This window comes from Mesoplodon mirus (assembly GCF_964341445.2).
Source record: "Mesoplodon mirus genome assembly, chromosome: 2".
Classification (NCBI taxonomy): domain Eukaryota; kingdom Metazoa; phylum Chordata; class Mammalia; order Artiodactyla; family Ziphiidae; genus Mesoplodon; species Mesoplodon mirus.
This window is the reverse complement of record NC_138977.1, coordinates 62,421,586-62,434,765: the sequence shown is the minus strand read 5'-3', so window position 1 is coordinate 62,434,765 and position 13,180 is coordinate 62,421,586. Positions and strand designations below refer to the sequence as shown.

General features: G+C 38.8%; 1 protein-coding gene across 1 annotated transcript in view; it reads right to left on the bottom strand.

Annotated features, from left to right (window-relative positions):
* KAT6B (lysine acetyltransferase 6B) overlaps positions 1–13,180 on the bottom strand; it is a 182,327-nt gene that overhangs the window by 39,155 nt on the left and 129,992 nt on the right. The window contains 5 exon segments of the mRNA XM_082606337.1: positions 2,886–3,047; positions 6,260–6,401; positions 8,471–8,586; positions 10,147–10,268; positions 11,253–12,184. Coding sequence (XP_082462463.1) covers positions 2,886–3,047; positions 6,260–6,401; positions 8,471–8,586; positions 10,147–10,268; positions 11,253–12,184 — 1,474 coding nt within the window.

Genomic DNA, 13,180 nt, shown 5'->3' with positions numbered 1-13,180 from the left:
CAGTACCATGAAATATGAATAAAGAATCCAAGGAAATGTGAGTCAAATGAAACAGAACACAGACAGTATGGAAGAAATGTTTTCCGTGCTCAAACAACCCGGGAGATGGGGAGGAAAACAAACAAACAAACCATCCAGAGAGACACCCAGCGGGGTCAGTTAGGAATACTTTGAGAAAGGCCCCAGTGAAACTAAAATACTGTATGTGTAGGTAGACTTACACAAATACATTTCTCCTATGAGTAAACAGTCAAAGTAAAAAGCTGGAGAAATAATTAATCTGCATTTCAAAGTAGGACAACAAGACAAAAAAGACAACAGCAACAAGAAATCCCCAAGCCTCCAAACCAAAGTGGAGGCCAAAATATTACCAACAGTCTGAAACCAGGAGGAAGACTGGAAAGAATATGGTGGGAAATGGTTCTTAAAGTTCAGGAAAAATTTGCAATTTTCATGGGATGTGGCATCAGAGCAGCAATATTTTCTTCAGGGTACACAGAAGCCGCCAAAACCTACACAGAGGAGATCTGGGAAAGGGTTTTGAGGCTGTGAATGCTCTGGCCAAATATAAACCACAAATTACATTGACCACAAATGGTACTAACCACACCGAAGAATTACTTAGGAACACCCAGATCTTTAATGAACCTATTTGAAAGATCATAGGAAATGGTTGTAGAAAAAACTCTACAGGGCAGAATTAAAGATTCCTTTGTGAAAAAGATGTGCTCTTGACTTTTGCACATTTGTAGCTGTCTGTGGAGTCTCCAAGAAATGAGGAGGAAGAAATGATGTGTGTCAATTTTCCTAAGAAACTGGATTGTCCATCACTGGCTGTGCACATCTGTGGCAAAGATTCAAATAATTAGTCTACTTTGCAAAGTCAGACAAATGGGTCACAAATCTAAAAAGAGATGTACTCCGGGTTTAAGGATTCATCCTTGATGCCAGTCTTTTCTTTGTCCCAAACTATTCTTACCTGTATAAGATTTTTGGAAATCCCACCCAAAAGTTGTCCCCCACCCCAGCCCCTGCCTGCTGCCCTTTAACACATTACTACAGCTAAATTCTAATCTATGGATAAAATAACTCCTCCTCCTTTCCCTCCTGTTTTGAGTCATCTATTATGTGCTTGGAAAGTCACATGCATGTAATGGTTTACCCTGAACTTTTCTAGGTCATCTTGGCCATTCTCTGGCTATAACATCTAGAATTTGGTTTAAGTATAACCCCAAAGGGCCATAGTCCTTCACATTCCAATTGACATGTTAGAATATGGTTTAATTTGCGTCTAGTCTTTTAACATGGCTGTTTTTTAGATTAATTTTTGTTTTACTGCACTGCCAAAGAATATAATAGTATAATAGTATTCCGGGTATAGTAAGAAATGATAGTAGTTGCTGCCATACTATAAAAGAAACTGTGACAAAATGTAAAAACTTTAGCTTGTTCTGGGCTCCCTGGGAGGAAGAGAGGCAGAGATTCAAACCCCAAGAGTTACCAAGAACCGAGACCCAGAGGCCAACTTGAGACAAGGCAGGACAAGGGCAGCAGGCACCACTGAGCATCCGTTTTTAAACTCAGATACGTTTAAAGAAACATCATTTTGGCACAGGGAGGACAGTTATGACCACTAGTCTTTTCAACTCTTTGGAGAAAAAGATGTTTACACATCTATACAGAACGTAAAATGTTTTATAAGTTATATAAATAGATTTCCTAGTTGTTGTTTCACCTTGTGTTAATTCTCTATCACCTTTCGAATCCATAACCTATAAAGTTAACTTTCTTCTTTTTCGCTTTAGAGCTTTGCCAAATATGTGGATTAAGACGTTGAGGCTGTTTTCCACGAGTGCTGTCACTTATTCCTATTTTTGTTTATGGTCTCTGGATTGATTCTTAAATTTAGAAAAACTTCTGTATGCAAAGGACCTTCATATATATTCTATCTTTTGATCTTCCATGAAAATGACACTTCCATTAGGCATTCCATTTACATTATGCAACAGCAGAGTCAGTGAAATTCACTTATCACCTAACATGCACACATACATCATAAAAAAAATAAGATACAGGGTTTGGATCATTTACCTTCTGCCTGGAAGTCTTATAATTACCATCCTGGCATATTAAACTATTTCCTAAGTACCTAAGAAAAGTTAAGGTCATTACCTGGTAAATATCTCCAAACTCAGATTTCCTTTATTGCATATGAGTTATTGTTTCTCAGAAGCCTTTGAACAGAAGAATGTGAGAGAATTGCTCTGAACCAGTGAAAAAGGCAAACTACATCCACTCACTATGTCAAGGGCTCCCCTATGTTAACAGCTGGAGATAACTTAGGCTTTCTAAAGGTGAGGCTGCTTTAGATCTTAAAACAATAGCACAGAGAATAAAAGACAAAAGAGTAAAACCAGCCATTATATTAGCTTAACTGTCCAAATGCCAACGTTCTAACTCACTGAGATACTGATGACCACAGAGGGAATGCAACGAAGAGAAATGAGAATTATCTTTTAAATGCTACGTTACATTGAAACCTTCATGTTGACACCACTTAGGGGGAAAAGGGAAATAAGCTTAACATTTAGAAAATGAAAGATGCTAGGTGGTCTGCAAGGCAGCAATTATAACGTTACGTGAATGCTGACGGTCGAGACAGCAAACAGTGCTGAAGTCATTTACACACTTCCTAGGCACGATGCTTATTGGGTTTTTTTTTTGTTGTTGTTGTTTTTAATGAGCTCTGAACAAGAATCTGAGCTTTTCAGAAACATGTGTCACTTATTCAAATTAGAGTCATAAAAAAGCCCTGTTTGAAGAATTGGGCTCTACCAAAAACATTTTGAAAAAGAAAATGAAGGTCATACTGGCTCTTGTTTTACCTTAGAGAAGTATCCAACCAGATGACAGCCCTTTTCATCATTTTTTGTAAGGACATAAAAAAGGAATGGCTCGACATCATAATACAACGTTTTGTGGTCCAGGAAGAGCTTGGCTAACAAGCAAAGGTTTTGGCAATAAATTTTGCTCATATTCCCATCAACCTAGCAAAGAGAAACAGACAACATTATTTAACATAAAAATACCACTCAAAATAAAATTGTTTCTTTTATACGGTATTTTGGAAAGTATATAATTTTATTTCCAAATCCCAAACTGAGCGATTAAAACACTCCATTAACCAAGTATAAAGTTTACCAGAAAATAGCTGTCATTTGGCAAATCAGAATTCCACCTTTTCTCTTAAATTGGGGTAAATTTTAGGTAGCTTAAATTTCTCTTTACACTACCTGAAGAAAGGCCACACTGCTAACAAAGAAGTAATTTTTATTTGCAATTTATTACGAGTAAAAAATGATTAGGCAGGTCCTCTCTGTTTGAACCAAGTAAACTGGAATTAAAGAAATGTAAAACGATCAAAATACTGCTCGAGGAAGTTAAACTTTATGTTGCTTTCAAAAGGGCTTCACATAAAAATAAAATAAATAAACTGTATTATCCTGATTCCTTAGAAGTGTGGATTAACAAAAGAGGCTTCCATTTTGGTTTTATTCCAAGCATCATTTTAAATATAATTGGAAAAGATAAAATTTCTGTGTTGGGAATACTTACAGAGAAAGTGAGATGAATTTCAACCTACAATAAGTACCATGATTACAGTCTACTTCTCTTCAAAATAAAAGAATCAAGCTGTGATACTCACGGTTACAGACAGGAGGCTAGGCACAAATGTCAATTTCTTTGATCAAATGTAGTTACTTGTTGAAAACAGAAAGCACAGCAGATTCGAGAAGAATTTCCCTAACACTTTTCTTAGGGGAAATGGATGTTTGCTAACCAGAGCTCTTTAACAATGAACTTGACCGTTCTCAAGTCTCCTGTGGACCATACAGGTTCTCATATTGCAAATTAGTTTTAGACTTCATATAACTATTTCCCTTGGATGAGACCTAGGTCCCACACATGGCAACATAATCAAATATGGGCAAGGGGCACAGAGGATACAATTCTCTCTTTAATTAAAGGAAGTTTTTATGTATTTGGGAGGATGGTCCTTTTGGAAATGGTAGCATATTACAAAAAGACAGAGATGTATGTATCCCTGAACCAGAAAAACAGAGAGATGACAATGCTGAAGCAAAATTCTTGTCAGTTGTGAAAGGTCTAAAATGGCATGCTTTCAAGAGGGACAAAGAAAAGATAGGAAAGTAGTAATCTGTGATTATTATTCATTTATTTTATAAGTTACTTAGGACACTGCTAAGAGAAAATTTCCTACATGCTGTACTCTTAGTATTAACTCAGATTCTAGAATAGGGAACTTGGCACTTATCCAATCCAACTCCTTCAATAATTTTTATGCATAAATTTTAAAGATCTGCTTCTGATTTTTCCCCTTTCATCTCTGTATAGTCCCAAAGCACCTACCCTGAAATAGACCATTCTTATCAGGCTAACAAGACTGAGTCTCTCTTACCCCTGAGAAGACTCTCTCTGGATTTATGAGAGTTTCACCCCCTTAGGCAGAGTTATGCTCATTTATTTAACAATTACTTAAAGCCAACAATGTGTTTCGCCCTTTGAGAAACAATGATTTTCATTTTCCTTTGGTTAGAAGAAAGCTTCCAAGGCATCAAGGAAGGTGCCAAAAGTTAAGTGGAACTTGTGACATTCATTAATTAAGGTTCAACTGAGAGCAGCTCCGTTGTCTCAACCTGTTGGGGCTGGCCAAGTAGCATCCCAATACTAACAAGAGGAGGACAGCGACTTGCATTCGGCTTTCTCGTTAGCCCAGTGGTCCTCACTGGGGGTGACTTTTGTCCCCCAAGGGACATTGGCTACGTCTGGAGATGTTTTTCGTTGTTCTGACTGGAGGAGGTGTGGTGCTACTGGCATCTAGTGGGCAGAGGCCAGGGATGCTGCTAAACGTCCTACAATGCACGGGATGCCCCCTACACTAAAGAATCATCCAGCCTGAAATGTGAACAGTCCCCTGGTTGAGAAACCCGGTGCCTCCCGTTTAGTAAGAACTAACATATTATCAAATCTTCCTAGCAACAATACCCTTCTTCCTTCAAGCTTGCCGAAAGAGCCTGATATAACCAGGAAGAGGAGCTTTAAAAAATCATAAGATACAGTTGGAGTTACATGCGCTCTCTGATGAGTCTTGGGAAAAAAGTAATGGGCCCAAAACTGTCTGAGAGAGGAAGCCTGGTCCATGAGAGAAACCTATGTATGACCCTCCCCTACGTTAAATTTAATGCAAGGCATTACAGACAAGAATTAAAGAGAAATGTGGGGCAGAATAATAAATTTCCAATCTGAACAACTCAGAAAAAGAGAATCCTAAAGTAAAATTGTATTTCAGAGAAAGAAGATATCATATCTGCTGTGAAAGGAAGGCTTGTTCTGAGCATCCAGGAATGAAAGCAATGTACCAAGATGGCTAACAGAGAAGAAAATAAGTCAGGGCAATGGAAGTGCTCAACCAGAGTGAGAGAATTAAGAAGGCCTGTGACTAGGCAATAACAGGGAAAAAAGGCATGGCCTCCTCAAGGTACAACTGACTCAGCTAAGCTGGATCCCTGAAACTGACAATAGAACGTGATGAAACAATGAAATGATATAGGGGCAAAGACCTTCTGCTACTAAATCAATTCTGAAAACACAAAATGTCTTCAAGAACACACAATGACAGACCCATGGCCACAAGGGGTTCCTGTGAAGAGCAGAGTTCTCCAGGGGTGGCCATCTACCCAGATGGGGGTCGGGGGAGTCCCAACATCTGCTGGGGTCTCACCAAAAGGATTATCTACCCTGCCAAGAAATGGATGGAAACACAGGTGGTTGTGTATTGAGGAGATATGTACAGCTGCTCAATTCCCTGGAAGAGTGAGCACCTGCCAGACATTGGCTGGAGCTGCTGAACAAAGCTAATTTTTCCTGCCAAAGAAAGTAGAATTTACAAAGAGCTGAGGAGACCATAAATTCACTGGCAAATATATCTGGTGCAGACAGGGATTTGGGAGAAGACAAAAAAGTTAATGTGATGGAGTAGGAATTCATCATCAATCTCAATGGTTGCTTAATATGGTTAGAAAAACATTCCAAAACATGGAGATATTTGAAAAAGCAGTCTGAATTTCAGTGCCAAAACTGAATATACTTTGTACCTTCTACAAACAAATCAGTACATAGTCAACAGTTAGAAACACTAGGTTTCAAATGCTGAGTTTTTTTATTTACACATGCTTACCTCAAATACTGAAAGGTCTTTCCTTCGGTAAATTTCATTTGCTGGAGGATGAAACCATCCACATTTCCTTGAGTGTCTTAACAAAATATTTTTACTTTTCATATATTTAAGACAGAATTCACACAGGTAAAGCTTTGGTAATCTGTTGAAATTTTAAAATCAAAGAATATAATCAGATTGACTACACTCCTGGGGAAAAATATTAAATATTGTCTATTCTCTCTAAGCCATAAAAAGGCTGTATAATAGTATTTGAAAGAAGTAGTTTCAACAAAAGAAAAAGAAAAGAGAAAGCCAGTAGTAGAGTGTACAAACCTTATATTATTTTTCAATCTAATAATATTTGCTGCCTTTACTTTGCGAACAAATAATTTGTTTCCTTAGAAATGTCCTATAGAAAGAAAGGTTTTCAGACTTGGAACTATGACTCTAAAAACAATGGCATCCTGTCATCCATGCATATTTTTTAAATTTCAGACTTAATGCCATAATTTCAACAGTACGTGTAATCAGTGGTGTAACTATAACAATCTTTTACTCAGAGAGAAGTGAATTCATTATTTTTAAAATGATCTGTGTACTTATAAGGCAGAGAAGTCCCAGAATTTAGTTGTTTCCATATCTTATGGATGAGGTAACTTTAAAGTTATCATCAGTTGTACATGGTCTAAAGGAGTAAATATAGTCAAGTCAAAAGACCTTATTTGTTCCTACCAATTCTACCGACTCTTTGAATAACATTAGACAAACAGCTTTCTCTCCTCTGCTGACTTTTTCTCCACCTTAAAAATTATACCATTTTTTACTTGTGCCCTATCATGCTTGAGTGGACATTGCTAATATTTACAAGAGAATGTTTAAAAGCACTTTCAACATCTTTGGGGTATAAAAATGGGGAGAAGTGTTTTGCGAAGAATTAGATACAGACTCATCACAGTAATTTCAAATCTTGGATTCATATGCAAAATTATTCAAAGCTCTTAGGACACATGACTTATGATTACAAGTCAAAGCTCATAGGTGTTTTTCAAAAGTTGTTAAGGAACATACAGCTAAGTGATATGAGCTGGGAAGAGAAACCAAGACTCCTGACTCTTAGCTTGTCACTTAACTTCTAGAACACCCTCCCCGTTTTCTCTGATGATTGGGCAGACACACACTTCTATTCTAGAAGAAAAGCAAATTTGTGATTACCAGAAACTTCGCAGGCTAAAGCATTTGAGAAGATACTAATAAACTGTGCCCTGACATACCTGAAGGAAAAAATCTTTTCACAAGATACCCATTTTTAGATACATTAGTTCAAGACAATTTCACAGCTAATCTTAGTTCAAGACAAAAGAAAATTCTAGTACCATTATTTTCTCTTCGTTTTAACAAGTTAGTCACAAATGGCTCTAAAAGTCAAGATTTGGGGAAGGGTCTCTTAAGGCTACCCACGCCCATCTACTTTCTCCCATTTTTCCTTCTTTTGCTATAATTTCTCTAAAAAAACTTGACAATAAAATGCCAGAAATCAGAGATAAAAGTAACAGGCCTAATTAGGAAAACAAAAAAGGCAACTGAGAAGAAACTACCAAATGTTTTACAATGGCTAATTTTTTTTCTTGATTTGGTTTCTTACACAAACAATACTTCCCCAATTAACCAAAGAGAGAAAGAAATGATCTAAAAGTTAAAAGGCAAAATTTACAACACCTGTGTAACTAAGGCATATAAGGCATTTACATACAACAGTGAATACTATAAGAAGGTACTGGCAAAAGTAATAGTTTTGCAAGCACTTAGACTTGACTATCAGGACAGCCCTGGTGGCACATTCGTTAAGAATCCGCCCGCCAATGCGGGGGACGTGGGTTCGATGCCTGGTCCGGGAAGATCCCACATGCCTCAGAGTGACTAAGCCCGAGAGCCACAACTACTGAGCCTACGTGCCGCAACTACTGAAGCCCACGCGCCTAGAGGCCGTGCTCCGCAACAAGAGAAACCACCGCAGTGAGGAGCCCGCGCACCGCAACGAAAAGTAGCCCCCCGCTTGCCGCCACTACAGAAAGCCCACACGCAGAAACAAAGAACCACTGCGGCCGAAAGAAAAAATAGAATTGACGATTAACATTTATGTCCTAAAAATCACCTAATTCCAGCTTTAGAATGTTCCTTCCTTACATATGAGAAGTTAAGGTTGTATACCTGCCAGGCTCATTCCATTACCTTGCATATTCCTGTGGGTAAGGCGAGGAGTACCAGGTTTGGATTTCGTATTTCCCGAATTCTATTACAGACGGGTACCGGCCACAGTCTTCTACTCCACTTTCACACTCTATTTTCTGTCAGACAGAAAGAAAACAAAATATGAGGATTTCTCCACTTACATTTTGGTTCTTTCACCAGTGGATATGAAAATCTATCAAGACCAGAACACTAATCGTAACCGTGGATGTTCATGTTGTTGAAAAAAAACATTATAAGCCCTTGTGAAATAATAATCAACTTTGTATAAGATTCATATAGAAATACCCTAAGAAACAGTATTAGGAAAGATAGGAAATGAATACCTGTTAATACATACAAATGTCTAATGAACTAAATTTAACGATCTGCTACAATGTATTAAAACTGAGGAAATTATAAGATGATGTGGCTGTTACACACTGTCACACTGTCACAGTCCCCTGTTCCTCCACCAAGTAATATTTAACCCGACTGTAGATAAAGAATAAATTGCGAAGTTTGCAATTTGACTCCCATCTCCTTTTACTCCCATGCAGGAGGTTAAGAACTCTGCTGGCCTGATTCACTGTGGCATTCCCTGGGTCTAGCCCAGTGCCTGACACAGACAAGAAATGTTCTTGAATGAAAACGCCAGTGTTACCAGGTTGAAAAGAAAGGGCCTTAGATTTAGCAGTAACTTTCAGGTAATTGCCTGCTGTTCATCACATCTATATACGAATGCCAGATACGGTCCCCCAAAATGGTCAAATTTAAGGACTTCAAATCTCAGTGATGGCAGGGCGGGGCGGGGGGAGGTGGATTTAACATTTTATCTTAGCCAAAGGAAACACTACAAAGAATGCAGAATGAGGAATGGAAATATCCAATGGCCCCGCAAGTAGAAATAAGCACAAGTATTTAGCCCAAGTGGTTGCTACAAAAAATAAAGTTTAAGAGCCTATAGATAGCCCCCTACTCCCCAAAAAAGCAAGTGAGGTGGGGGTGGGAATCTATCCATGAATATGGTGCCCTGGAAACAGAATGTGGTCTACTGTCAGAAGAATTCACAATCCATAATAAATTTGTCTTTGAGAAGTCCAACAGCCTTTCCTTTCAATGTTTTGCTGACAATAAGCTATGTAGAGTTAATATTTTAAGGAGAGTCATTTAAAGAAATTACTGGACAATGAAAATAAAAGTGATTACAACTGATCATGCAACACGATATTGCCTTCGCCAATGCCTAACAGTTAAAATCAGGAGACATTTTTCATATGGCTGGCCACCTGTGCTGGAAGAAACATCGGTCAATTTAAAAGTGATGTTCTTCTTTTTGTGAACGATTTAAAAGGGCTATTTTCTTAATTTGAGCAAAAATAATCAGAAATCTATTCCTTCACCCCTAGAAGCATTTTTCAAAATCTGCCTCAATAACTGCTACTCTGGCCTATTCTGTGAGACCAGCTGAGCCATTACCAACTTTTAAGAGTGGAGACAACTCTATATAAAGTCATTACTTTCGAATGTAGAGTCAACAAAAATGATGGTAACAGTTAAAGAACCACAAAGGATTTTGAGGGGGATTCTTTATAAAATCAAGGCAGTTAATTTCATAGTACTCATATATAAAGGTCACGTATTATCCTCATTACTAGAATGCAGTATCCTGGCCTTACCTCCCAAGACAGTTCCTGGGCCTGCTTAAAAACATCCAAATCCTCTTCAGTAACGGTATCCTTGTTTCCAATCACATTTATATCTGTACTTTCTTGTTTGATGCTTATTTTGATTTCTGTATCTGTCATTTAAAACCAGCAGAAAGTGTATTCACTGACTTGCATCATGAATAACCACCATATAATTACCAAAATGGCACCAAATTACCAAAGTGGGCAAATAATGGATTTTTTTTTAAGCTTTATTAGCTTTTACATCTAAGCACTGCTCACAGATCCAGCAGTACCTTTTCCCTGCTGTACCCAAATTGTTATTTGAATTATCGCTGTTGTCATCTTTTTATAGCTTCAACAAATAAATGACGGAAAGAGCGAGCAATACAAAGCAAAATCATAGTTTTCAACCAAGGTTAGAAGGTATATCAATGTCTAGGTATAGAATTCCCATGATCACGTTTGAGATAATAAAATCTACCACTTTGTCCAAATGACACATTTTTGGCTTTTGTTTCATAAAGGGTAGCAAATGTAACGGGCCAATTTGTTAAATGAAATCAGTTTTCTCCCTGAGGTGAGTACACACACAGACACACTCACATCCAAAAGCACACTTCACAGAGTCACAGATCAGGCTTTGTTGAGAAGGAAGCAGGATGAACTTTGTCATGAGAAAGCAATGGACAGAGGGAGAAGCAGAGCTGATGTCCCCGCTGCCCGAAGCACAGACAGCACATGGCCACGCAGCGCTGTGGCTGAAGAGGTAGCACGGGGAGGAACATGGCAGAGGCGTCAACAGTGGCTACTCATGCGGGACTACAAAGCCATAAGCAATGCTACGGACGCATCTGGGGGGTCCTAGTGTCACTACAAATGGAAATAAGTCATAAAAAGTGGGAGAGTATTAGTTGGAAAAACAACATTTTGGAGGTTTAGTCAGCATTAGAAAAAGGTCAAAGTTTCACTGCTTCTGTATGAAAGTGAAGTGAGAACAAGAGAAATAGCTAAGACCTATGTGACAAATAGGAATTGACTGATTCTTTTTTTGGGGGGGTTGGGGAGAAAGGGACGGGACGCAGGTTTGGTTGGAGCTTTGACCTTTTGCTTACCATCATCCTGATCAGGTTTAATCCTTCCGTCTGTCAAGCTCCCCTTCCCTGGTGAGGGGGTCCCCATCTGAGGGGTCACTTTATATTTTAACCTGCCTAGCATCCTGTGCTTTTTAAGGAAAGTTGTTCGCTTGAAGTGAGCAATTGCTTTAAAAATACGTCCTCTAGCCATCCCCCAGCTAGAGGAGGAGGGGTGAGAAATAAATCTACTTCTAATATCTCTTTTTCCAAAGAAATGGGCTTTTGATTTTGCCGTGGAAGGGAATTCGATTTTACGACGCATACGTTTAGGTGGTGCATAACTTGGGTGTCCCTTTTGGCGAGACTGTCCCTGAGTGGTATAGATATGAGAGAGCCCATCAAAGAGTGCCTTCAGCTGGCTGTTATTAGTGAGACTGCTAAAGGAGGGCACACTGGACTGGCTGGAAGAACTCTGGGGAGAGGTAGAAGAAACAGAAGTGCTGGACTTTTGTGAACTGGGGCTCTGACCAGAGATGGGGGTTGCGGGTGGGAGTGAAGAAGGTGGAGGTTTTAGCTTTTGTGTGGTACCTGGAGCCAACACATGAGAAGTGCATGACTGTTTCTGAGAGACCTTTTTCCTTGGACGATAGTGCTTTGAAAAGTCTATTATTTCACCTCGTGATCTGCGACCATCAGGTGATGGTGTAAAAAACTTAGTAAGGCCATCAATGAGCCCTTTGGTTTTCTTGTTAACTTTAAGTGTAGAGGCAGAAATGTAGGTGGAGGTGGTGGTGATTTTGGTGGTGGCACCAGGCCGAGTGGGGTCTGTAACAGCCAATCTGCTGCTTGAGTCCTTCCCAGATGCAGCATGACCAGATGAAGGTGTGGTACAGACTTTAGTCTTTTGACCCCTACCAGGTGACCCCCTTCCTGTGAATGCATTCATGGATCCTTCATCACTGGTTACAGACCTAGGCAAAAATTTAGAGAATAGTATCAGCATTTAATAATAGAATTATAAAGGTATCTAACACAAGTTTATAGCAACTAGATGCATTCAATGTGCTTAAACTTAAGAAACTGAATTGCAACCCTAAGCGCTGCTTGTGTGTGTGTGCCTCCACCTAGGTGTTTCTCTGTTGAAACAGGTTGCAGCCCCTACACTGGCATGTCATGATTCTCCCAGGGCCCATCCAACAGGTAATGGAAGAATCATGTGGAACCAAGGGCAATATGGATAAGAACATTTTTGAAGAGACTAAAAGATCACCCAATGCTTTCATTATAATTAAATAAAAATGTGAACCCTTGTGTCATCACAAGTAATTATGATTTCCTGAAATATCTTTTTTAAAGTATTAAAGGAAATAAGTCATAAGTATTATCTAGAAGCAAAAGAAGAAGCTTATCTAATCTCTAGTTAGAATAATTTTAACTCAGACGGAAAATTTATGTAAATAGAATTTGGTTACATCTATAAATTAGTTTTTTTTTTTTTAAGAAAACATTAAAAGATACCCTCTTCCACTTAGCACTTTATGCTTAGGATGATAAGATAACCAATAATACTCTCTAGGTAGAGGAGACAATTAATTACAGCATAAAATACTGCTGAAAAAAGGACAACAATAGCAAAAAACTGAAGAAATGATTAAAGAAAAGCTACAGCGGGTCAGACATGACATGGAAAGTCTGGTGAAGAAGCAGCACATTTACCATGGTCATTATCAGACACTTGGCATCAGAATCTTTATACACTGGTTCTGACTGCTGTTTCAGTTCATTTGATGCTGGTTCTGCCCATACAGCTGTGTGGTCAATGGAGAACGGGGGTCACTCCCCTAGCACACAGCTGCTTACAGGAACGGCAGCTGCCTGCCCTCACCTCAGGCTAGGGCTTGGAAAGCTACCCATTTTGCAGCAGAATTTTATTCAACAGAAACATTTGCATGTGAATTATGGCAGTG